Source organism: Papaver somniferum, chromosome 2, assembly GCF_003573695.1.
Source record: "Papaver somniferum cultivar HN1 chromosome 2, ASM357369v1, whole genome shotgun sequence".
NCBI lineage: Eukaryota > Viridiplantae > Streptophyta > Magnoliopsida > Ranunculales > Papaveraceae > Papaver > Papaver somniferum.
The window spans coordinates 18,353,898-18,380,957 of NC_039359.1; the positions used below are offsets into that span (position 1 = coordinate 18,353,898).

The 27,060-nt window shown below is 36.3% G+C and overlaps 2 protein-coding genes and 1 pseudogene across 2 annotated transcripts; all 3 read right to left on the reverse strand.

Moving 5' to 3' along the window:
• Positions 1-3,758: 3,758 nt before the first annotated feature.
• Positions 3,759-6,961, reverse strand: LOC113350704 (annotated as a pseudogene).
• A 17,794-nt stretch (positions 6,962-24,755) lies between these two features.
• On the reverse strand, positions 24,756-25,247 carry LOC113350705 (ribonuclease H-like). The gene has a single exon (XM_026594835.1). The coding sequence runs from the start codon at positions 25,245-25,247 to the stop codon at positions 24,756-24,758; it is 492 nt and encodes a 163-aa protein (XP_026450620.1).
• A 1,060-nt stretch (positions 25,248-26,307) lies between these two features.
• Positions 26,308-26,820, reverse strand: LOC113350706. Its single transcript, XM_026594836.1, has one exon. The coding sequence runs from the start codon at positions 26,818-26,820 to the stop codon at positions 26,308-26,310; it is 513 nt and encodes a 170-aa protein (XP_026450621.1).
• Positions 26,821-27,060: the final 240 nt, after the last annotated feature.

The window sequence follows — 27,060 nt, forward strand, 5'->3', positions numbered from 1 at the left end:
ACCACCTTGGCTTGTACCTTCACCAACTTGTCGAGACCTCTTAGTGGTAGGCCTTTGTTCGGGTTCCTCGGGTCCTTGTCCTTTGTTGATGATTGCATCCCACTTGTTGATGAGGTATTTTTGTTCTTCCACGGTCATTGGTGTTTTGCAACCAAGTTTGGCCTTCATATTTTTCAACATCTCCCTACCCGCGGCAACCTATTTTTTCATTTGTCAACAACTTATAACCATGAGGTTGAAGACATTTTTACCATAACTAATATATGAAAATAGTATAAAGTGAAGTCATTCTTACCATAATCTTGAAAGCCTTGACTACATCTTCGTAAGTAGACTTGTTGGTGATCTTGATTGGCCTCGCCTTCCCCTTATCAGCTATCTTTTGCCTTTTTTTATTGATAATGAAGGGATGAGAAATTTGGTTATACCAATCCATATATCCCGATCCTCTTCACATGGATCATCAAGTAAAGGTGTTAACTTGGACACATCTAATGTGTGATTGTCTAAATTATTCCAAAACTCAATGGTGGGATCAGGATCATACTTTGGTTCCCAAGATGAAGTGGTGCTTTTAGTTCCCTTACCACTCTTTGGTAACAACCTGAATTTCTCGTCAAACAAAGGAACCTTTTGGACGCATCCTAATTGACGGAGTACTCGCCTAGGATCGTATATAACATAACCACCGGGATACCACAATGGCCCATGATACATACCTACCGGCATATCCTCATCTTCAACAACTTCATCTTCTTCATCTTCCTTCTCATATGGTTGAAAAGTGACATCATCAACACCAAGACAGTCTAACGTCTCTCTCAAACTTGCCACCAACTTCTTTTTGTTCCTTTTCTTGGAGTCCTCGTACGCGTACCGGGCTGCAGTTGGCTCAGTATCAACATAATCGACATCTTTCTCAAATACTTTGGCCAAGTTCAAAATTGGAAAATGGTCATATATCCACACCTACATCCAAAGAACCACATTAAAAAATCAAAGGAATTGAATTGATAGAAACAAGTTTTACTTGGAAACATCAAAGTAAGACTAAAGTTTGCAAACTCAGAGAACTGTTCGGCTTATATGGATCAAGTATTATAAGCCGAACCAAGTAAGTAAAAACTTCGTCTTAAAAGATTTTATGGTTATAAGCCGAACCATACTCTGAACTCCCAAAAGTTACCTGGAGCAAAGTGAAGTTCCCTCCGATGTTTGTACTTGTCAACCTAGACGCGGTGGCAAGTTGGTCCAGCAGGTAAGCGAGCGTAGCCGTTCCCCAAGCAAACTTGTTACAAGTTTCAAGATTCTTTACCAATTGGAGATAATTAGCATTTACCTTGTTTCCGGTAGTGTCGGGAAAGATGTCTCTACCAAGAGTATAAAGCAAGTAGGAAGTTCCGGTTTGATTCACTTTGACGGGATCCATTATCAACAAACCTTGTGTGACTCTTTCCTTTGTGTTCTCAAACTCCCTTTTCAAGTTAGTCAACTTGATCTTCTTATTTTTCTTATTTCTGCCACCTGGTATGAAAACGGTATCGACATCTTTAACTGATCGACAAAACTCCAACTCAGTTTTCATTGAACCCCAACCAAGGCATTGCAGGTACAAATTATATAGATCATCCCAACTCATGTCATAAAAACCAGCATCCACACTTACACCCCTTGCTTTAAGGCCTGTAATCTTACTAGCCTCATCAGGAGTGATTGCCATCTCTCCAAAAGGTAATTGAAATGTGTAAGTTTCTGGACAAAAGCGCTCGGTAAATGCAGAGGCCGACACACTATCATATTCCTTATGTCCATAATTGATGATAGGCCATAAAGCACTGCGTTGTACGTAAGCAATCACCTCAGGAACCTCTTAATCAAGACTCCATTCCGCTTCCCTCTGGTGTCTCAATACTCGGACTGCACGGTTGTGATCAGGAGTCTCGTAAATTTTCTTCGCCCAAGAATCGGCATAACCAATCAACACATTTCCTCCATCTTCCGGAAGACCATGAGGCAAACCATCTGATCGAGGTGTAATTACGTCATCTTCATCAGGAATGTGTAAACCAGTGATCCGTCGATCATCATCGTTCTTCTCTTTCTCGGGTTCTGCCACCTTCTTACCTTTCTTGTCTTTCTTGGGTTTTCCTTGGGGTTGTGTTTCTTGATGAACTTCTTGATTATCATCAACTTCTTCATCTTCAGCTATTCCTTCTTCTTGTCTTTCAATTCTTACTTGTTCATCTTCTTCTTCTAAAACTCCTCCTCTACCTCCCGCTCCCAATTTTTTATTACCTCCTCCTCTAGGATCGAGAGTTTTAGAAGTAGAAGGTGTTACCTCCATCTTCTTCCTCTTTGCTGCATTGGTCCTGACACAAGTTTGAAAGTTATAAGACTAATTCGAACAACAAAGAGATTTGGAAATCCAAAAACTTGTAAGAAAATAAGATGGCTCGGCTTACCCTAAATAACATATATGAGCCGAATCATGTCTTGAAATTTTTATTAGCTTACACAGAGAGTGGATCGGCTCATACCACAGAACAATTATAAGCCGATCCTAAATATTCGGCTCACAACCGATACCGTCGAATAAGCCGAATCTATGATTATGAACTCAAACATGTATTCGGCGCAACATGATATCATATAAATAAGCCGATCCTACACACTAGTAAAATTTATGAAATTTTAACAATGATATTCGGCGCAACCCTAATACTATCGAATAAGCCGAATCTAGACTTATGAATCGAAACCTTTATTCGGCGCAAAACTAATACAACCATACAAGCCGATCCTAAGCACATGCAAAAATTCTGAAATTCAAACAACAATTATTCGACACAAAACTAAAACTACCATACAAGCCGATCCTACGCACATGCAAAATTTCTGAAATTCACAAAACATATTCGGCACAAAACTAACACCATCGAATAAGCCGATCCTAAATATAAGTCTCTGTGTCACTAAGTTCGGCTCAAAACGGATTTCAGATATACGCCGAGCCGTTCATATGCACTTTCAGGGTTCAGTTTCAAGAACAGCTCGGCGCACATCTAAGATTTGTTTTGCGCCGAACCATACCCTGTAACCGCCGTAGAAACATGATTTTGACGAATTAAATCAATCAAACCAATCAAAAACATCAAATACGAGATGGGTTTGTAAAACTAACCTTCTTATTCTCATTTCTGGAGTTGGTTCTTCTTCAATCTCTTCTTCCGGTTGATTTTGTGGTTGATTTTGAGTTTCTTCTTCACTCTCTAAATCTTCTTCTTTTTCAATTGGTTGTTCAATCGCTCGATTAGAACGAGATACTGGCTTACGGCGAACCATTATATAGATGAGTTTAATCGTCGACTAAATTTTCACGAATCGACGATTAAATTTCGGCGATGATACGATGAAAAAAAAAAGGAGAAGGTGGGTTCGGCTGTGGAGGATGAGGAGGAAGAAGAAGGGGTTGAAACTGATTTTAGGTTTATGATTATAGATTTTTGTATTAGGTTAGGGATAGATTAGTAGTAATTTAAAGGATTTAAGGGCATATAGGTAATTGAACCACCCCATAGAGTACCCCTTATAAGGTCACCCAAGTTAGGACTAGTTCTTTGTATGCCTTGAAAGTTTTTGGTATGCCCAATATCATGGTTCTTCTTTTGATCTCCTTGGTCATCTCTGCCCTTTCGATTGAAAGGTGTATCCATTTGTAATTTGCTATTCAAAATCTGGTTGTAACAATTCTTATTTCTTCAATCAATATATTCCCCTTTCACGAACAAAAAAAAAAAAAAAACATTTGGTCTTGGCAAACCATACTCTACAGAGAACGAATGGTGGCTGCTGTTTCCTCTTCCAGATGACCCGCGACTTAAGGATCGTCCAATGGACATGTGTCTACTAAAATTTCTGCTTAGTTGAAGAGGAAGTTCTGATTTCATTTTACCATTTCCTGATTCTTTGTTTACTTCTTGCAATCGTATAAGCTGGCAGTATGGTCCTTCCGAATCTTTAAGAAGCTCCATGTGTGAGCCTGGTCAGTTTTGAAGACAAAGAACAATACTACTTATTAATAAAATCTTTCTATTATTACAGTAATGAATTAATTTTGTTTCAACCAAACCTTTTTCAACAATCTTTCCTCTATGAATGACAGCAATTGTATCAGCGTTCCTTACAGTGGTTAATCGATGGGCAACAATGACGGTAGTTCGATTAACCATTACCCTATCAAGTGCCTCTTGTACAACCCTTTCAGACTCTGCGTCAAGTGCACTAGTCGCTTCATCTAGAAGCAGAATTCGTGGATTTTTCAAAATTGCTCTAGCTATTGCAATTCTTTGTTTCTGTCCCCCTGACAATTGGGTTCCGTGCTCGCCGACCATGGTATCTAGACCCTGGTGACAATATTCACTTAATAGTCAGTTTAATTACAACAAATGGCTTCTTATGTTTAGCAATACGTCAGAGAGTTAAAATCTAAGGGTGGAGTGCGAAAAAATAAAACAGAAATAACCTGAGGTAGTTTATCAATGAATTTGGCAGCATTGGCTAGCTCAGAAGCAACCTTAATTTCTTCAAGAGTTGCACCATCCTTTCCGTATGCGATGTTATCATGGATGCTTGCAGTGAATAGCACAGGTTCTTGGCTTACGAGCCCGATTTTCCTCTCGGAGCCATTTCAGTTGAAACACCTTGATATTTATACCATCTATAAGAATTTCGCCCGCTTGTGGGTCGTAAAATCTTTCTATCAAACTTATAACAGTTGATTTTCCACTTCCACTTTGTCCCACTAAAGCATTGGTCGTGCCACTTGGTATGAGTAGACTGAATCCTGTAAAAATTTGTTCATCTGGTCTTGCCAGATACGTAAAGTATACATCTTTTAACTCGATATCTCCGCGTATATCATCCAACGTTTTTCCGCTGGAAGTGTCATATGCGTCAATCTCTGGTTTCCTATTTATTGTTTCAAACATTTTGTAGGCTGCGGCTTTTCCAGCAGCAAATGCACCCAAGCATGGAGATGCCTGCCCTAGTGACCTGAACACTGGCAACATATTGTCTAATATTACATTCTGCATGTGACATTCTTATGGACCTAAAAATCAATAAACAGGGAAGGAACTTACATGGATCCAGTTAACACAGCAACAATAACATTAATGACATCTCCTCCAGTATATCCTTTATCAAGTATAAGCTTTGAACCATACCATATAGCTAGGGAATAAGAACAGAATGCGACAAACATAACTGAACCAAGACCTAATCCAGCATACAGGCCCTCAAGAACACCAGCTTTGTAAGCAACTTTTAATGACTTCTTGTACTTGGCAATAGCTTGGTTCTCCCCGGTAAATGATGCAACCTATATAAGAACCATCTAAGTTATCTTTCGATAGGCACGAAAAAAAATCCTTATGCCAATTGAGAGCACAAACTATGACTTACTGTTCGTATTGCACCAAGTGTTTGTTCTACAACAATTCCAGCTTGTGAATAAGCTGTTTGCCTGCTATTTTACCAATTAGAATGGCCATAGATGCACCAGAGATTGCAAGAGGAGGAATTGTGGATAACATAACAAGCGTTAGAAGCCACCCTTTGATGAATGCAACTACGAAACCTCCTATAAATGTTGCAAATTGCTGAAGAAATTTGCCTACCTTTTAAGAGGAAAATATGGGGAAAATGTGTTTAGAATCAAATATTGAGCTTGAAATTTTTTGGCATATGGTTGTGGCTTAACAGAAGAACTATACCTTCTCACCCATGGCATCTTGAATGAGAACAGTGTCACCTGACATCCTTCCGATAACCTCTCCCGTGTTTGTTTCTTTATCAAAGAAAGCAATATCTTGCCTCAAAATATTTTTCAAGTATAAATTCCGTATCCGTGCAGCTTGTCTCTCCCCAGTGACCATCATACAAGACACCTCTGACAAACAACAATTATATAGCTTATCTAAGTGCTGAGCAGTACATTTTATCTCTAGCTATAGCATTAGGGAAATTGCAGGAATCTCGACCTTCTGTAGCTTACAAGACATCAAATACTTACGTAAGAATGAAGCCACTAGGGAAAACACAGCCAAGTATACAAACTGTAATGCCACCTGAACATGTCAATGAAGTTGTGACTAGTTAAACATACATGCTACTGCACAAGCAGAAATTGATTCCGCAGCCTAGTATTAAAAAAAATTACCTCGCAGTCACACAAACATAAAAACAAGAAAAAAACTGGAAAGGATAGCAATATTCATCAAACTTATGCAGCAGATGTGTACCTCAGAAACCTGTTTTACGACCTCTTTGGTGCCTGCGTTTTTTCCAAAAGAATCGATCATTTTTCCTAAAAGAACAGTCATAAGAGGCATTGTTCCACCATTTGCAAGAGCTGCTATTGTACCGACAATCATCATCACTTTATCTTTACTGTCAGCAAAGCAGAATAACTTGAAAAATGGAACAGTTTTGATCTCCTCTTCCCCTTTAGATTGCTCTGAATCATTTTGTGTTTCAGGCATCGCTGATCCGTTCGCACAATTTTACTCCATCTCGGGAACACTTTAGTTGTTTCTTCTATTATTGTCTTCACGAAGTTTAAACCCTCAGACAACAACTGCAAGAACAGGATGCCGGAAACCAATTAAAATCCCAAAAAACAGGGAAATCAGCAGCACTGCGTCGTCTTTTCAAAACTATTTCAGACAGGACACAATACCAACACAAGATCAGATCCTGGATTGAGTCCACCGTCTGTTCAAACTTTCGATCATTATAAATGAAGGCAAGAACCATCAAAACTCATTCTGCAACTTCATTTTCCGGCCGGATGCATTGGTACGCAATCCATCCCGTTGACAGCATCTGCGCTCAGACTTTAAGCATAACAAAGAACTATAGGAAACCAAATTGACTAAAAAAATATCAATTTGGGTTTGAAAATCTGGGTTCTAGATGTTAAAGTTAAATCACAGATACAGAAGACACATTTAGCAACCTCTGTCACTAAACGTGAAACAGTTGACATTCTAGAAGTATTATTAAAAGTTTTATTTTGGAAAATGCTTAATTGTTTATTCATTATTATATGTGCAAATCTTGGACTCCAAGAGATAAACAAATCAAAAGAAGTGCTAAAATATCGGTAAACAGTAATTAATACTTGCTCCGTTCTTTTCTAATAGGCCAGTTTTGTTTTTAGCGAAATTTAAAGAAATTAAGAAAATTAATCATTTTGAAAGTGATCCTCACGACGCTTGTCAATAAAAAAAGTGAAATGAAATGGTCCCCATGACACTTGTTAGTAAAAGAAGTAAAGGGAAGTGGTCCACATGAAACTTGTCATCAAAAGAAGTTAAGAGAAAAGTGGTCCCAAAAAATTAAAATAACATTTAACTTTCCCAATTGGGAAACTGGTCTATTTTTTTGAAACTTTATTTATAAAAACTGGCCTATTAAAAAAGAACGGAAAGAGTATACTTATACAACGTCTAAAGTCTAAACCAAATTAGTTCTAGTATGTCTGTATATGGAGAATCTGTTCATTGCACTGTTTGGAATCACCTTCACTACTCTCGTGAAGAGGTTTTTGGGTACTATGATGACTTGCAATGATTGGTTGAACAATGGTTCCACTGGCGAAGCAAAGACAAACAAAATATCAGGTGGAGTAAGTTGTCTGCAATTGAGATCTAGCAAATCTGGAAAGCCAGCTGCCCATAGGTGTTTCAAAATAAAAATAGCACTGTCCAAATATCCCATTGTATGATACAGATTACAAAATACTTTGAAATAATCAGTTTTACTAATTAAGATCTAGAGACTCAACAATGTATCATATGGGAATTTCCTGGAACGTTGTAACCCATTAAACAAATCTTAATGTTGCTTTCCTTATTTTCTTTATCACTACTAGATAACGTATGCTTAGCATAGTCTGCAATGTTACTTGCGTCTGTACGCACAAAGAAACATGGCTTCTTCACCATAGTTTATTTATGCTTTCAGTAGTTCTCTATAGACCGAGAAAACATACCAGGTAAAAACTGCCTCTCACATCTTCTTTTTTTGTGGGCCCTACCCCTTGGGAGACGTGCAGGGGATGGGCTGTGAGGGGCGGGTTTTTTTGTGTGGTTTTTCTCTCGGTCTGCCGAGACTTTTTGTTAAGCTTTTATTAATCATGGTCCATTTGATTTTGGCCATCATGGCTATAATTTTTAGTTTGGGTTTTGATCTTTTTTCTATTGTATTCATAGCCCACAGACTAGATTAGTTGGTCACTGAGAAATGAGACAATTAGTTGGGGAATTTCAATTGCATGCATATCCCACAAACTAGATTAGTCGGTCATTGAGAAATCAGACAATTAGTTGAGGAATCGATAACTCAATGAGACCCGTTAAGAAATTTATTTAGATTTTATTCATTTTTTATTTTTTTATGTGAAGAAAAAAAATTTAACCTTATAACCCTGGTTGTTGCAAAACTCAAAAATTCAGTAAATGAAAACAATTTTATCATTAGGGTTTTTGTTTTAAAATCTCAAAATTTTATTTTGACTTACCTTAAGAGAGATTTTGAAGATGATTTAAAAAATTTAACTCATCACATGATGTCTTTGATTAAACCTTCAAAATGAGTTGGTCGAGTGATTGATTCAAAAAAAAATATAGAATTTTTTTAGGATTTATATAATTTGGAGGAGGAAGAAGAAATTGGAACAAGTTTGATTAATAATTTTGAAATAGTTGGAATTAGTTGAACCAACTCAGCTAAATGTTTGCGTCGGTTATATATCTCCGGACTCAACTCGCCTAACTAGCGATGAATCTCTTACAAACTCAATTAACATATTTTAGCTTATGATTTCTTAACTGAATGGTGTAAATGGTGATTTATAGTCTACTAAATTCAGCCTTGGACTCGGAACAAAACATGGTATATTTGTGTGTTAGAATGGTGTAAATGGTGGTTTATAATCTAGTAAAGTCGATCTTGGACTGGGAACAAAACATGGTATATTTGTGTATCAGAATCAACCAATCGACCTTAAAGATTGAATACTGAAAAACAGCGGAGGAACCTACGAGGACTTCCTCAACAAAAGTATGTGAAGACTGACTATCCTACTTACTCATATGTTCTATCATTCCATCTACTGAGATAAAAGAAGAAATTTCGAGTTCGAGCTAAGTACTGATAAATCTCAAATTATAATTCAAGCAACGAAAGTTCTATAAGAACTTATTACATAATACGTTGAGAACAATTTATTGTTCAACATAGAAATTACGTAAGAAGTTCGTACGAAGCATCAAATTAGTTTCAATTATACGAACTGATTTGGTCAGTACACGAATTTGGAGCTTATAAATAATTACTCGATGAATTAAAGCTCTTATTTAACTCATGTACACGAACTGATTTGGTCAATTTGCGAGCTGGTTGATTTTGAGATGTTCATGTATACTTTTGAATCCCTGAGTACATGAACTGATTTGGTCAGTACGCGAACTAGTTGATTTTAAGAAGTTCCTAGACAATTTTACAACTTAAGTACATGAACTGATTTGGACAGTTCGCGAACTTATGAATATCAAAAGTTTCTAAACTACGAGACGATAATTTTTTGACAGACTGTTTTGGACGGTTCACGAACTGATTCAGTCTTTGATAGTTATTGAACTTCATGATTGCTTGGAGGTTCACGGACAACTTAACCATTGTTCTTGGGTTAACCATTTGATGCATAGAGATAATATTGATAAATACACGAGTGCATATTCTTATTTTGTAATTCAAGGAAAACGTCTCTCATGCTTGCATGATCAATTTATAATGAGAAGTTAAGCTTACTTGATATATCAAAACAAAGTAATTTGTAAACATGAAAACTAGTTCATGAACTCAATTTTGATTGTAAGCTACCTAGCATTGTTCATCATTATCTAAGAGGACCTTCTGCAAACGAAAATATTAGTCCTACCACTTATGTATCCTAGTTGTATCTAGAGTTTTCCTCTCTAAAGACCTAGGTTTTGCTAGACAAACAGTGTTAAGTTATGACTTGTAAAGTCTTTACCAAGGGATTCCTGAAGCCAGGTCAGACTATCTTTTAACAGTTCTTGATATCCGGAATCTAAAATCTTGATCATCTTAATTATTTATTTTTCTATTCAAAGGTCTGTCTCTTTTGTTATACCGTCGTCCAAGAATTACAAAGTTCTCTCCATCCCATGCTTTGTCATTCCACAAGTATCATATTTGTTAGATTGATCTTGTGAGGTACAATCGATTGGGCGTCTCTATAACCTTTTGAGGGGAGTAAATTATCCAAATTGTTGAGGTTTGCTTGATATCTTTTTTTATCCTTGAAGATCACTCATAAGAAAATAGATTTTCATTACCTTGACTGCATATCTTTCTAAAGGACATCAATAAGCTATTTGTTAGAGGCAGAATTGTTAAAAGTCCTCACTTCGGCTTAAAAAAACTCCTAGGGCAAAAATGAATTTGTGTAGGATATTATTGGATCTAATGATATGATGAGCACAAACGAAGTTGAATTGCTTGGAGGGAGATCCGGTCTCAACTAAATTCCAGTACGAAGTCTGATAGTAGGTGAGTGTTTGTAGCGGTTTACTATAGTACAGTGCTCAAACTGGGCTAGGTTCCGGGGGTTTTCTACAAGATTGTAGTTTTCTCATTAACAAAATTTCATAGTTTATCTCTAAAATAAAAATACTACAAGTAGTACGTCAAAACAACCTAGACAGCTTTTTAATATCAGACTTTGTTAAACTTAAAAAACTTGTTTTTGTGAATTCGCGTCTTGAAATATAGATTACAAAACTTCCTCTTTCTAGAATTTGGTCTATTTATATTTTGAGTACATATTAGGTTTTTCTTAGATCTTAATTTTTGAGATCGTCCAAGAAACTTGTTTACAACCATCACAAGGATCTTTTTTATTGATTATAACATTGATGGTGTACTTGGTACCATCTCCTTTTCAAATAGTAAGCGAGAGAGGTCTCATTAACGCGCATTAAAACAATTAGAATTAATTTTCAAACGGTTTAAAACGTTCATGCATCATAATGTCGATCTAAAACGTTCATGCATCATAATGTTGATATAAAACGTTCATGCATCATAAATATAAAACGTTTTTCTGTTTTGTAAAATATCAAAAAAATATTTTTACAACTCCAAAAATTCTGAAATTTTAAGCGGGTAACTATCAGGATGTCTACTACGTTGTGTCAAAAGGGGTCATCGAAATTCCTTCTATGTTGAGAGATAAATTCGAAACTCTACAGCTGACCAAAAATTCGTTTTTTGTTTTTCACTCCACAATTATCATCCATGATTACAAGACCAACCATTTTTGATTATTACAAATAACTAATGTCTTAAGATTGTTGGGTGCAATAATCAAAAACAAAGAAAAATCAAATAAGAAAAAAGTTATTGATACCTAGCTCCTTTATAGTGGAAGTGATTGCTTTGACGAAATGAACAAGCTCCCCATATCTCCGAAACAGCAACAGGGCAAAACTTTGGAAAACAGAGTGAATCGCGTGTTCAACACGCTGTCCTTAAGACATTAGCGCCCGGCTACACTCAAGAGTGATGCTATAGCCCTCACAGGACGGATATCTCCAGGATAAAACACCCTAATACACCTACTACTAGCATATGTAGTAGATGCTCAACTTGAGCTTGGCAACTCCGAAAAAACATTAAGGAAAATCGCGAATGCTAAAGAAAGCAACACAAAATATTTCCCTTGGGGATTTCTCTATATTTTAGAGAGACCCCCAAGGGAAATATTTTGTATTGCTTTCTTTAGCATTCGCGATTTTCCTTAATGTTTTTTCGGAGTTGCCAAGCTCAAGTTGAGCATCTACTACATATGCTAGTAGTAGGTGTATTAGGGTGTTTTATCCTGGAGATATCCGTCCTGTGAGGGCTATAGCATCACTCTTGAGTGTAGCCGGGCGCTAATGTCTTAAGGACAGCGTGTTGAACACGCGACTCACTCTGTTTTCCAAAGTTTTGCCCTGTTGCTGTTTCGGAGATATGGGGAACTTGTTCATTTCGTCAAAGCAATCACTTCCACTATAAAGGAGCTAAATATCAATAACTTTTTTCTTATTTGATTTTTCTTTGTTTTTGATTATTGCACCCAACATGAGATTGGGTATATTTATATATGTTATTGGTACAAGTTTTATATACCAGTAGGATTATAAGACTATAAGTTGAACCGTAGTTGTACAATTTAGAAAAAGAAAAAAATAGAATATTTAAGACTCATGACACTGTAACGTAACTGAATGTTACGGCCATTGATGTAGGTTGGCGTAATTGCTATACCGTTCACATCTATAATGGGTACCAACCAAATGGAATCGCACGTATAAGTAAACAAACAAAAACTTACATCACATAACATGGCAAAGATCAATAGCATTACCACAAGAACTAAGTTTGAGTAGTTCAACAATTCACTACAATTGTCCTTTAACGAAAGCGTGTCTAGAATATAGGTTAAAAGCTAATTGTATTAGTTTATAGACTACATCTTACACAAAAGCTAGATGCTTAAAAATGTTGAGTACAGCTTGCAAGCTTGGACTAAACCACTGATTTCCCCGAAAACACTTCGATGAGAACCCCGAAAACTTAATTCTTATTCACCAGCTTTGATTTCCAATTATCCCTTCATGTTGTATCTAAATAATCTATATTAAGTCTATAACCCATCTCTCCAGTCGAATTTATTCCTCCTCAGTACTGGAAAAACCACATTTTTAAAGTTTAAACTGTTCAAACATTAAACCACAGTTTTCAACATACGTATAACGTCGTATATAATTTGTTACGCTCAAAACTGATACATATACAATACAAAACAACTGTGGTGTAAAGTTGATCGTACTAAGGATTTCCCGCTCATATCCACGTGCTCACACGTGGTGTGAGTGAGACGAATAAAAGTGTGGTTGATGTACAAAAAAGAGTACAATTTCCTGGCTCTTTCCGGGCAACAATAAATATATCAACTCCATGATTGTTGATAACTTTGTGGAAGTATATATAAATCAGTTAACTACATGAAAATTTTGTTACTTCTCTAATAAGATCCCTATGGAATAATTTTTTCAGTGTATAAATAAGGAAGGTTCTTAGAACATGTGCACATTGAAGATCATTGATGGTCAAAAACCCAACAATTTCACCTTTTTTACTCCACTTCCTTCTCAACTTTTATACATCTTTGATTTTATGTTATTAATCTAATTAGCTTCCCTACTGATTAAGTTAAAATTACTTATAATTAATTAAGAAGCTTATCTTAGAGAAACAAAGCATGTTCAAAAGATACTAATCAATTCATGGTCAAAAAGATTTAACCTAATTAATCTTGAATTTCATATGTAGTTTCACTGAATCCAAGATTAGTTCTGAACTAATTACAATCTTGTTTGTTAAGCTGGTTTAATAAATTAATTACGAAAATGTAATGCGTTTTGGCCCGATCATTCTGAAAAAGAGAAAGAACAAAGAACACTCTTGCATTAAGGACCACATGCCAAACTAACTTTAGTTCTTTATGTATTGTACCTAGCTACTACCAACTGGTGAGTGCGATCGATCGATCAGTCTTCAACTATGTGTGATCAATCTAAGGGATTAGAACGAGAGATAATCTTCACCACCGATGTATTATTAGCTAGCTGTAACATATCTACACGTACATATTTAGGGTTTCCGTGTCTCAGTGCGTAAAAGAGTTATACTTCACAGAGAAGTAACATGGACTTATAAATCGTTCTGTAAGTGTATATATAAGAGACAGTACTGCAAGGTACATAAGAAAACCTTGGTGGGGTATATATATATATATATATATATAAGTTTTTTAAGCATTGAGAATCTAGTCTAGCTATCATTGTTATAAATATGGCTGATCACGAGAGCAACTTAGAAAAGATGAAGAAGAAGTACTCAAGCTGTTTGTTCTTCATGCTTAACCTCTTCACTAAGGGAAGGAGATCAGGAGGTTACTATGATACATCATCAGGAGATGAAGGTTTGAATAATGTGCGACGAAGAAGAATACGTTCAAGCTACGAACTCCGTGGACCTTTTGGTGTTGCTGAACCTAATATTGATAACAAAGCCACTGATTTCATTGCCAAGTTCCACTGCACCACCACCGGACTAGACTAGATAGAGTCAGTCCTTGGGAAAGAGGGGAAGTAGCTAAATTTGTGTCTGAGCGCAGTTGTTGCTGGTTTTAATTTGTTCGAGTTCGATCATTTATTAGTATTAAATAAATTACATATGGGGTTTTATGTAGACGAGCATTTGTAAACTTTGATCACTCTCTAGCTTATATAAAGAAAGTTTGTCCTTGAAGCAATGTAGTATTACACATACTCTTCTATGTTATTCTCCCCTTCTTCTTTTTTCCTTGAGGATTTACTTCTTCTTCTTCTTCTCCTTCTCTGTGCATGCATATTTTAGAAACGTGAATGCATCGAATGCGCATTTGTTGGGTCTCCGTGCTCCATATATGTACTTCATGCCTATGTCCACTTTTATCAGAGAAAGATTAATTTGGAAGAGAGAATATATTAGATTATAGAAAAATATACTGAAGAACTACCATGAGGTAGTCAAAAAATACAGAAACAATTAGATAAATACAGTGTCCCAATTCTGAACCGTCTTCGCAAAATTTAAATGAATCCCATTGTAGCAACTAGCAATCCATGAGAGGACCAAAGATCTTGCATCTTCCACTAAGTCTTTATCTGTCTTGAATTGAAAACACCTTGACATATAAGTCTGTATTTTTTCCTTAGGTGAGTTGGAAAACAAAAGCGCATACAAAATAACCACCATACACGGGGCGCAATCAAATAACACAAATACACTAGAGCTAGGCTACTCGCGGGAAGGATATATAAGATAAGCACATCACACTGGATCACGCCACCACTCACTTTACCCCATCACGAGACAATTAAGGTGAATGCTCATAGATGTAGCCGTCACCACCAAGAGGCGTCTCTCTTTTCAAAGATGGGAATGCATGAGAAGGCAATCTACTCACCACTGCATGCAACAGGAAGATTATGAACAAATTATGTGACATCATGTAACTGGATCTGCGTAGCGGTTGGAGAATCACAGGGAAAATCCTAGAGACCATTGAAGTTGGATATGCCTGGAGCTCCCAAAGACACCGCATCCAAGTCTACATATATATGAAGCTAAACTCATTTGGAGAAGGGGTTGGATGCTTTGTACAGGAAGAAAGAGTGAGAATATTATGAACACTTTCTTTTTATCTTGCTTAAGGAGATTGAACTGTCTTAAATTCATAGTGAAACTCATACTCAATACTCCATAGACACAAGTGATTTCCGAACCATGTAAATCTGTTGTGTTGATAATTTAGCTAATTACTTATTATTACTTATTATTACTTACTTACGTTATTTATTTACTTGTTATGACTCTTATCTGAACCTCAGTTCCAATTTGAGGTTACTCTAGGAAATACAACAAAGGAAATCAAGCAGATGGTGCAAACACATTTAATGAGCAAACTTAACATCCATAAATGAACCCCCAAAAATTCCTTGGATTCAAAGAGAAGTTTTTTTTTTTAATTCAACTTTTGTCCAGCTTTTACTTTTTTAGTGAAAAAAATGTCCAAAACAAACGAGAAAATGAATAGCAACAAAAGTAGTGATTTTGAGTTTAAGCGGCCAATAATTATACAAGTAAAGTACAAGTAGTACTTGCACAAAAGAAAAAAAATTAAGCTTCTATATTATGATCTTTGTTTGATTGTTGCCTTTTCGTACAAATGTGAAACTAATCTTCCTTTGGTTGTTGTTATTTATGCCGAAGAGAACCCCAAATGAGTGTGTTATTTTTATGCAAGTTAGCGAGGTGATTAATCAAAGTCGACCAATATCTTATGGACATGTACGTATTGCTATGAGCCAAGACATCTTTTTCCATATACAAATAAATGGAACTTTTTCTTTTCCATTTGGTAGATTCCTTTTCTCTAGAAATAAGAAAAATACAAGAAAAGAAAAAGAAAGAGGAAATAATCTACTAATAAAACCATTGTGATTTACAACTAGCAAGAGTTAGAAGAAATAATATATATTGATTAGAAAGGTGTAATTCATTCATCTATCTAAAAGACAAAAAAGAGAAGTATACGTATAAATGTTGGTATGATTCGATCTACAAAAGAAATATAGGGTTGCCCAGAAAGCTAGACAGCTTGCATAATTTGCCGGGAAAGAAGTAGAGCGAATATAGCAAACAAAACCACTCTAGCTAACGCTAAGTAAACCTTATTACTATTAACCAGCACTTAATACCCACACACATCAATTCTAATTCTAAAAATAGAATCTCTGATCACTAGACTAGCTAGACTTTCACTTTGTTCGATACAGATTGTAGAATCAACTCCACAATAAGAGATGCATTTAAGGATTTGGATATGTATTGTAAGAGCTTTGTAAAAACTAAGCTAGGCGTCGAGTACTATGACTTGGAACTGCACTTAATCCCCCATGCTGGGCAATGTAGGATATTGTAGAATGAATTACGTGAGAAAGCGAACGTGTCAAAGGATATATACAAACCTATTCATCGAAGATAATCACAAAAAAGCATAAGTGAAAGAATAAGCTCACTGGCAAATGTAAAAGAGTAGTCTGCATGGTCATATATAGCAAGACCTCGGGGTCTTGTAATACATAGTTGTTATAAATCTTAAGAGGTAAGCAACTTCTAATAATAGCACAGTATATTATAGCTGTAATGCTGGTGGTTCTTTAAGATTCGATTGGAAGTAAACTAAAATTGCCAATACCTAAGACCCTAGAAAGACAATTCCTGCTAATTAAGCATCTTTTAGATATTTGCTATGGCTTTAGGGTCTTGGTCAAAGAAATGAACAGTTGATGAGCACTAGCTAGTTCTCTTTACTCATTCGCTTGGAAGTTTAATTATCGTTCATTCTCTGTTTCCAATATTTATACTTCCACAACTAGGGTCCAACTAGCAATAAAGATTCTTACTTAGCTTAGAAATGGTTGTGAGATTAATGAGTGATTATGGACCAAATTAGACCCAAATTAGAATCACGAAAGTATATTTCACGTATTGCAATGAATTTTGATCTACAAAACCCTGAGAGTTTACATGATATCTCTCTTGTATATATTAAATAATTAGTTTGATTTATTAGGTATAATTTACATATACAAAAATCCTAAACGTGTTAGGTGCTAATCATCCTCATTTAACGGCATCAAGTTTCTACGTTTTTTGTCTTCTCTTATTAATTTAAATTGTTAGTATTATTTAGATTTTAAATTAAAGTTAAGATATTTGTAGATAACTCGTGTTCTGAGAAATAAAAGATGTTCTGTTAGCACTGGAAATAAGGGTGGTAAGATAATCGTATATGGACCGTACTTCGTTCAAGGTTTTATGCTAAAGTTACAAATAGGAAAAAAATTCAAAGCGAGAAAAAAAGAACTTTTGGTAAAAGGATAACTAAAAATTAAAAATAAAAAGGACTTTCAGAGGAAAGCGAGAGGTTAGGGATTAGAAAGTGGTACTTGTGGGCAACACACACAGGCTGTTTGAGACTCAAAGTTAAAGGACTAAAACCATATACATCTCCCAACTTGCGCATATATACGATCATCATTTAATTCAATCCAAACCCTTCAAAAAGATATGATCAAATGGTTAAGACACTGGCAAGATATATTCTTCACAGTTGTGTTAGGGGGAAAGTGTCCTACTAACTACTATAAATTAAGATCTCACTAGTTCTCCATTTCTCATCACTAAACAACACAGCTTCTTCTAGCTTCTTCTTTTGTTAACAATTTGTGTTGTAGAACTAGAAATAAGTACAGAGAGAAGAGATATTTTCTTGAAATATAGAAAAATGGGTAACAACAAATGGCAGAGAAAAGCATCATCATCAATGTTTTCGATGTTCAACATGTTCAAGCAGACAACATCGAGGAGAACATCATCATGTGATTACGATATGGGATGGGATGACGCAGTAAATGTAAGGAGAGCTCGTGCAAGCGATGATGATAGAGGGAGATGGGTAGCTGAACCTGATATTGATAGGAAGGCCACTGCTTTCATTGCTAGATTCTATGAAAGTCGTGTTTCAGATGCTGAACATAATACAGTGGCACCAGTCTATAACTAAGTGAAAACATGCCTAGCTAGTTATATTCTGCTGATTCATAAGTCGACTGGATTCAATTCGATCACTTACTAGCAGTCTCTCTCATGGATATATGAATCACCATTTATTAGGGTTTTGTTTTATTGTAATATTTGTTTCTCTACTGATCGAGGTCGTTTAACTTGAATTACAATAATGAAGAATAATACGTACCTACGTGCAATTGTATGTTTGTGCAATCAATCAATAAAGCTTGTTTGTAATTAGTTCTCTGCTTGTGATTAACTATTTAATTGCGTAATTAATATTAGCTACATAGTTTTTCTTGATGCTTCTAAGCCTGTAATATCTGTTTGTTGAGGTTTGTTTTCGATACTGTAGTTTGTTATCCAAACACTATTTTCAGTGAGGAACAAACACTCATGTAATGAAAATCCATGAAACGCCACGGATATAGTACGCGAAACAGCAACGCTTTTAAATAACTCTGGCAAATAAATCCATGGAACTGACTCTTTCTTCCAGGGACGGACCCAGGAAGTATAAATTTTCTTTTAAGTTCCGGGCTAGAAACTTGGTCGAGCAAAAATAAATAAATAATTTAGACATGTGGACTAGCAAGATCATCCGGACTTTAACCCCCTTTAGCCCAGGGTAGGTCCGTCCCTGCTTTCTTCGTCTTTTTCTTCTATCCATTTACGGTTGTAATACAAGCTTTATTCAAATTCCAGTTTCACTGGCTGGAGATTCAACCCGTTCGCGTATATGTTAGTACTAAATATGTGGAGCTAGGCACCACATATGGGATATGCATGAAAATTAACCAGCTGTCCCTTGGAAAAGAATTATGCTGAAGATAAATCCTTTCGAGTATAACGTAATATACTGACTAGTGAGGATAATCGATACGTGTTTAGTAAAAGAAAATACGGAATTAAGTTCAACAGGAGTAAGGAACCATCATCATATGCTTATACGCATGAATGATGAATCTGCATCGGGGTATATATGCTTATGTACGGGGTATATTTAAAATGATTGTACAAGTTTGTCTTAGAGTTGCATGTATTGATCCCTTTAGCTCTACTCCTTTACTTGTTTTCTCACCATGCATCCCTTTTATAAGTGTACTACATGGTATTTTCTGTTTATTTGTTAGCAAATAAAATCTCCTTACTTAATAATTTCTTGTGTCATGATTGGTCACCTGAAATGGGTAAACCACATGTTTAGAAAATAAATTGAGAAGATACAGCCATAGATTACAGAAGAATTGGTATAAGATTACATAGATCGAGACTTTGTAAAGCGCACTACAAACAGATGCTTGCTAGCTCATATATGGGGTACAACTCCGCATTGCTAAACCCCTTGAGGAGCTTCACCATTAGCTAGTTAAGCATATTGACGGAAAGCCATAGCTTCGCCCTTGTCTTACAAAAGACAATAATTTAGGTTACTAGAGCAGTCCCAACATTTTACATTATGTACGTTTTCATTTGAATGGTTCACATTTTTCTTGAGGTGGTTTATGAAAGAAAAGGCATAAATTACCCAACTTTGATTTAATACGAAAATAAAAACAAGCTACCAATCAGTTGATCAGTTAACCAAAATATATGGTAATTTGTAAATTATTCCGTATTTATAATGCATGAAAGAATAAATATTTATGTAATCAAAATGATTTTACGAGTTCAAATCTGTTCACACTCCTCTAACGAGTGTATATTTCACATATTTTTCTAATCGATTGATTATTTAACTGATAACCATATTACTCTTCATGCTTAGAATCATGATTTTCATTATATAACTACCTAAATTAAATCAAGGATAGAGAATGAAATATGAAATATACACTCAGGAATGTGCACGAATTCACACTCTAATTTCACTAATTCCGCTTATTTAAGTGTGATGCTGGAACTATTTTTCTTTTTACAAAAAATTCCGTATTAAAAAGGCAACATTTGGAAGGCTAGTGACTAGCTTAGTATTCCCATTCCAACCCCGTACTCATTATAAACTTTTTCTTATTTTTTGGATTGTATATCTAGGCTAGCTAGCAGCATATATCGGGAGGAAGAGGACTGCCGATCATCTTTAAACCCTTCTTTTCACTCCACTATCATGTAATTTGGGCCCCTTCATTCTCGTACATTGGAGTTACTACACTACTTACTCCTTTAAATGTCAAGATTACTAATAGGAGTACCAAATTGTTTGGGGGCGTACCAAAATGCACAAAAGATAAAATATCTATTGTTTTTGGATTGGTACACCCCCAAGCAATTTGATATCCCTATTAGCAGCCTTGCTAAATGTGACCTCATTTTTTATTTTATTTTGGATCAGCCAAGAAGGAATGTATTGATCAAAAAAAAGAGGGTATAAAAGATTTATATCACCTAGTTAAAGAACAAAAAGGGAGGAAAAAAACAAGAACAAGAGAAAGGAAAGGTCCACAAACAGACCCTCCTAGAGAAAACTAGGAAAACTCAAAGAAAACAAAATGCCGGTTTTTCATTACATCCCCATCAGAAATATTTTCGAACTCTTTTTCAACTAAAGACATATTTTTAATTTTATTTTTATTTAATGGAAATAATACAAATTATTCAAAAGGATTCTCATCCGACAAGAAACTAGTCGTGAGCCTAGCAACAAGCTGGGCTCCAACCCCTTTTGAACTACCACACTTAGCCCATGAAAAAGGAAGTCCCCTACGCACACATTAGCATCATAGCTGGCCATATAATTGCGAAGACGTTTAATGAAATTAATAATTTCAACCCCAAGCTCACTGAGAGTAGTAAAATCCAAACCCTCAAACCCATAGCTCTGCGAAGTGAATTTTTCCAAATACTTGGTGTTCATTCCCATAGCTATGAGAAGTGAATTTTTCCAAATACTTGGTGTTCTTACTAATGACACCATCCTTGACAGCTTGTCCCAGTTCCGAAGTACGACTTCCTGCAAAGGGCGAGACAATCGTCACATCCAAACGAACATCACGACCATTATCCCAATTATGTACCATGTCTGTCGGTCTCAGAGAAGTGTCATTATTAGCAAGAAGTCCCAAGTCCACCTCCTTACGTGCCGGAACTCCAGCACGATAGCATATGTCTGCAATTGTATCACGCACTAGATCATGTCTAAATTTTAGACCTACCTCATTCGCACAGTGCACAGCGTGATCACCAAAAATGTCCATTTCTCTCTTGCAAAAGGGGAACATGTTGTCTAACTCAAAAAAGGGGATCCCAAGTCTGTAACATAACACTGCACTGAACTGCCTTGCACAAATTTACTGATTTAAGTCAACAATAGGATGGCCATTAAAAAATCCAAAGCGTGCTTCATTTGATTACTCTGCCAAAGCATCAAATCACGTTCAGACAACTTGAAATTGGTAGTCAAGTCCTTATTTACTGCATCTAAATAAACAACCTCCAAGGTTTTCATTGAATGAGTGGCAGAGCTATCAATGCATATAGGAGAACATGACTACATACAGAGTTGAAGGAAACCGCAGCTCGTATGAGGTTGGTGTTGAAACCACTGATGCCAGTGTGTCTCAAGATAACATACTGGAGTTCAAGGGTCTGTAAACAAGATGCCAAATATAAATAATGCACGGTGTCTTGCATCGAATAAAACCTTAGGAGAAAACCTCTGTTGGGGACCAAAACCAGGCCTATTTCCTGTAATCACATGGCGCAGAAACTTATAAAGTCGAGCGTCAAACAAACCTTGAGCCTCATACATGTAGTCTGGCATGGTGGTTCGAAGAGCAAAGTATAGGCGTGAAACTCCATCACAATTCCTAAATAAAAGAATTTCACACTGTGTAACTTCAAGTTTCTCAACTGCATCAATAAGTTCCACTGTTTTATGCACTCTCTTCACAACCATATCGGCATTAAATCGGGCATCAAGACTTACAACAAGCATCTTAACCCCTTTCTATGGCCTACTAATGTCCGGCGGGAAAACACCTATTGTGGATGCTCTGGGATCAGGAGAATGCCAGAATAACTCTGTTTTTCTGATGTTCCGAAAAAGCCCCCGAGCAAGACCTTCATCTTGAATGATCTGAAGAGCTTTTGCGACCATCAAAGTGTCACTAATCACTGTACCATCGTCAAGGTACCAGGCTTGCAGTTCTAGCTCACATCATTTGACAATACTCAAGATTAGAGGGTGGAGAGTAAGAGCAAATAAAAGCGGTCCCAGAGGATCACCTTGTTGTACCCCTTGGGCTGAAGAAAGTACATGATCCATGTAATATAGGCGTGCTGGCGAAGCATAGCAAAACTCAACCAGACAAGATATATAGGGACATAAATTACGTACCTCGGCAATCATTGCAGTTCTATCAATGAGATTGAATGCATTAAAAAAGTACACCAACAACATGGAAAGAATATCCTGATTCCATTTCTCTTCCAGCACATGATTTACAGCATGTAAAATTGCCTCTCCACCACATTTAGCACCAACTCCAAACTGGAAATCACCCAGGTAAGAGCTCATCTCTTGGCCAACGAAGGAAGAAGCACACTTAGATACAAGCCTTCTCCAAATTGTGCCCACTGCAATCAGACGCAAACCAGGCTTGGTAAGTGGAGTGAGAGGAGCATTAGCCATAAAAGCCCCCAAAGCAGATGGACAAGAGCCTGACAACCATAAGTTAACCACATCCGTAATAGATGCGATTAATTCATCTGATAAAACAACATCAGATCCGCTGAGAGCATCGAGGAGGTGTTGCATACTAAATCCATCTCTTCCACATGAGGTCCTTTTAGGGAAACTCTTCAATCTTCCGAACACCAACTCCGTCGAAGCTACCATGGCAGTTTGGGAAGGTGGAGTAGATGGAGTCACCGGCAAACCAGCAAGGGGATGCTTGCATCGAAGTTCAGCTAAGGTAGCCGCATTATTTGGTGCGACTCCACTAGAGGTAAGGGTGCGTATTGCGGCTGCATATAACCCATTTCTGAGTTTATCTCTACACAAACGCAAATTGGTGGCCTCTTGGTTCTCCTTTTTAGCCTTCTTCCTTATTTCTTCGAGCGCTTTCTTCCTCTCGTCATTCATATTAAAAACTTCCTGAACCAAAATAGTACAACCATTGGGATCGGTCCAAAGACGCAGAGCACGGTTAACATACTTAATCTGTAGCTTATTTCACGTGATAGTTTTCTGTTTTCTCTTCTTGACCAGATTCAGCAATGTGAAGGGTACAAACAGGAAAAAGAAGGAGTTGAATCCAAGATGCCAGTTCACCAGTCATAGCAACTACTCTCTGCAAAACATCCTTGAAGGTCCGTGCAAATTAGCTGGAATGCTCGAGATGGTGGGTATCTGAGATAGAAACATTGTGTTCAATAACTCAACACACAGGGTTGGTGTAGAAACCTCAACTACAGCTTCAGGCGGGAATATATGTAGTAAAGACCAACAATATATGTAGTAAATTATCTTGTTGACTACTGCAACTTCATTGCAAACCTTATCAATGAAGACTCTTGTATTCCTTTCCTTCCCAATGCACCATAATATACCTGATGGAATAAGATTCCAGAGTATAGTTAAAGCTGAAGAGGATTGATTCAGATGCCAAGATTTAATAGTTGTTGCAGGATCCCCAGGCATTCAGAAGAACTAATTCAACTTCTCCAAAAAGGTCTTTCGTATTTTCTTGGCAAAGTTGTAGTGTAAAAATAAATGAGTAGTTGATTCACTGTCATTGCAGAAGAGACAATCAGCTGGAACATCAATACCTTTTCTTCTAAGAGAGTCTCTTGTAGGTAGGTTTCCATGGGAAATAGTCCAAAGGAAAAAACCAATTTTGGGTGGATATTTCCACTTCCAGATATGAGAAAAAATAGATTCATTAACCTGTTGATCATCAATTACAGTAATGAAGTCATAAAGAGACTTAACAGAAAACACTTTCTTAGAAGATAAAGTCCACTGTATCTCATCATCCACACCACGCAAAAAATAGGAGACCAAGTCACAAGTAAGAATATGAATTTCAGTTGCAGCTGCACCAAATAGTCTTGTAGGAGTTTTCAAATCCCAAACTCTGTCAGCTTCAGTTGATCCGAAATATACAATTATCATGTATTTTTATCTAGCAACAACAAATAAATGTGGATAACAATCTTTAATAGGGGAATCATAAAATCAGGAGTCTTTCTAGAATCTTGTAGTATGACCAGAATTGATTTTGAATCTAACATGCTTCATAAAGAATTTGCTGCAGTTTTTTTTTCTTTCTAAATCATATGTATTTTATTATTAAAACAACACGAAAGGTTTACAAAAATTCTGATTGGACAGGCCCACAACAGAATAAACTTAAAACAGCCAAAAAGAAAAAATTATACAATTTAGCCCAACTTACAATAAGCCCAACAAACTTTAGCAGAACCAACAAATTTTAGCAGAATCTAAAGTAGACTTGATTTTCAGATTCCAGAGCTCCCAAGAATATAGGTTTCTCTTCATAAATCATTACTCCTCCTCTTTTTAAAGCTGAACCTCTCTTTGCCATTTTATCTGCAGAAAAGTTCACTTCTCTATAAGAGTGTCTAAAGGAAATGCTGTGTAGTTTATCCATTATTCTTTTCCATCCGTTTTTTACTATCCAAGGTACTTTGCCTGAGATAAAATCTTGCAGTACTTCTTTTGAATCCAGGCTAAAACAAACATTCCAGTACTGTCTTCTTATATCCCATTCATCTGCACATATTAAGGCCATCACTTCTGCTATGAAATTAGTGGCTATTCCCAGTCCACCAGCCACTGCCTCAAGATAACCTCCAATGCTGCTCCTTCCAACAAAACCATACCCAGAACTTCCAGGATTACCTTTTGATGCTCCATCACATAAAATGAGCACTTGATTTAGTACAGTAACTTGAAAATACATTATTTTATCACTATTGTTTTAACCTTCACACCTCTGATGCCAAAAGTTGTCATGATGCTCATATCATACATGGATCCATTTATTTTACCCTTCATTCTTACAATGTTCTCTTTTGTAAACTGCATTATCCTCAATTTGAATTGTACCAAGTTTGGAACTTCATCATCATAACATACTCTGTTTCTGGTAAACCAGAGTTCCACCATTACAGTGAAAGAACATATAAACCAAATTTCCCTTACCGCAGAGCTTTTCTTCTGAACACACTTCAATACATCCATAAAGTTGAGAGGTTTCAAAAATTTAAATATACCCCCAAGCCAATGTCAGATTCTTTCACTAAAGTCACAGTACCACAAAATATGGTCAATTATATCTTGCCCATTTCCACATAAGTATCATTTTGAAACAGTGTGGAATCCTTTTTTTCTATAATTCTCCTCAGTTGTACATGCTCCTCTAAGAATTTTCCATACATTAGTTGAAATCTTAGGATGAATAGGAGAATTCCATACATGTTTTTCCCAAGTAACGCAAGGATATCTTTTTCTAATTAGTTGTACTGCACCTTTCACTGAGAATTTTCCAACCAAATCATTAGTCCATATGAGTTTGTCTTTTCCATAACCAGTACTTGGTAAATCTTCTAGCTGAAAGAAACTAAACATTTCTGCAGGTATATTCCATTCTCCATTGGTAATCAACTCCCTGACTTTCATATCATTGTGATCTGTAATGAATGAATTATTTGGTTACATTTCATCTAGAGCATACTCCTTAATCCACTTATCCCTCCACACTGAAATTTATTTCCCATCTCCAACCAGCCACTTGCTTCCTTCTTGTACTTCATTCACAACCCATTTTTAATCTGGCCATATTGAGGATTTTCTATAATTTGTTACCTATTCACCATTTCTACCTTTATACTTGGCATTCATGAAATTTGTCCACTCAACCTCTTTTGTTTTCATCTTCCATAGTAACTTCATGAGGAGTGCTTTATTAATTATTCAAATCTTCTAATTCTCAATCCACCTTCGGTTATTGGAGCACAAATTTATTCAAATTTCACTGTGATAAGCTTCTTAACTGCAGGATCTCCAGACCATAATAAGTTTCTTACTATTTTTTCACATTCTTTTATGACATTCTTAGGCCACTTATACACAGACATGTTGTAGACAGGTACACTGCATAACACAGATTTCACCAAGGTTAATTTATCAGCAAAAGATAACAATTTTCCCATCCAGCCATCTAACATTTTGTGCATTATCACCATCATACCCCATACTTGATAGCTTTTTACTCTGTCAGGACATAAAATCACTCCCAAATATTTGTCAGGAAATTCTGAAAGTTCCATTTGTAAGCTCTCAGCTATTAATCTTTTTCTGCTTTCAGTAACTCCACCAACAAAACATTTACTTTTCATCTTGTTTATTACTTGGCCTGAAGCATTCTGGTAATCCATTAACATCCCCATTAAATTCTCCAATGATTTTTTTTTATCCATTAAAGAAAACAAAAATGTCATCTGCAAATAGCATATGTGAAGGCTGACACCCATTCCTATTAATCATTGGAACAATCTTCCTTTCATGTATAAGTTTAGAAATATTTCTACTTAAAACTTCTCCAGCTATCACAAATAGGATTGGAGACAATGAGTCACCTTATCTAAGTCCTCTTCCCACATTAAAGAACCCACAAGGACCTCCATTCACTAATACTGAAAGTTTTGCTGACTCAGCCAATATTCTAAGCCATCCAATTCCTGCTTCAGAAAAGCCAAAATGTCTTAATGTCT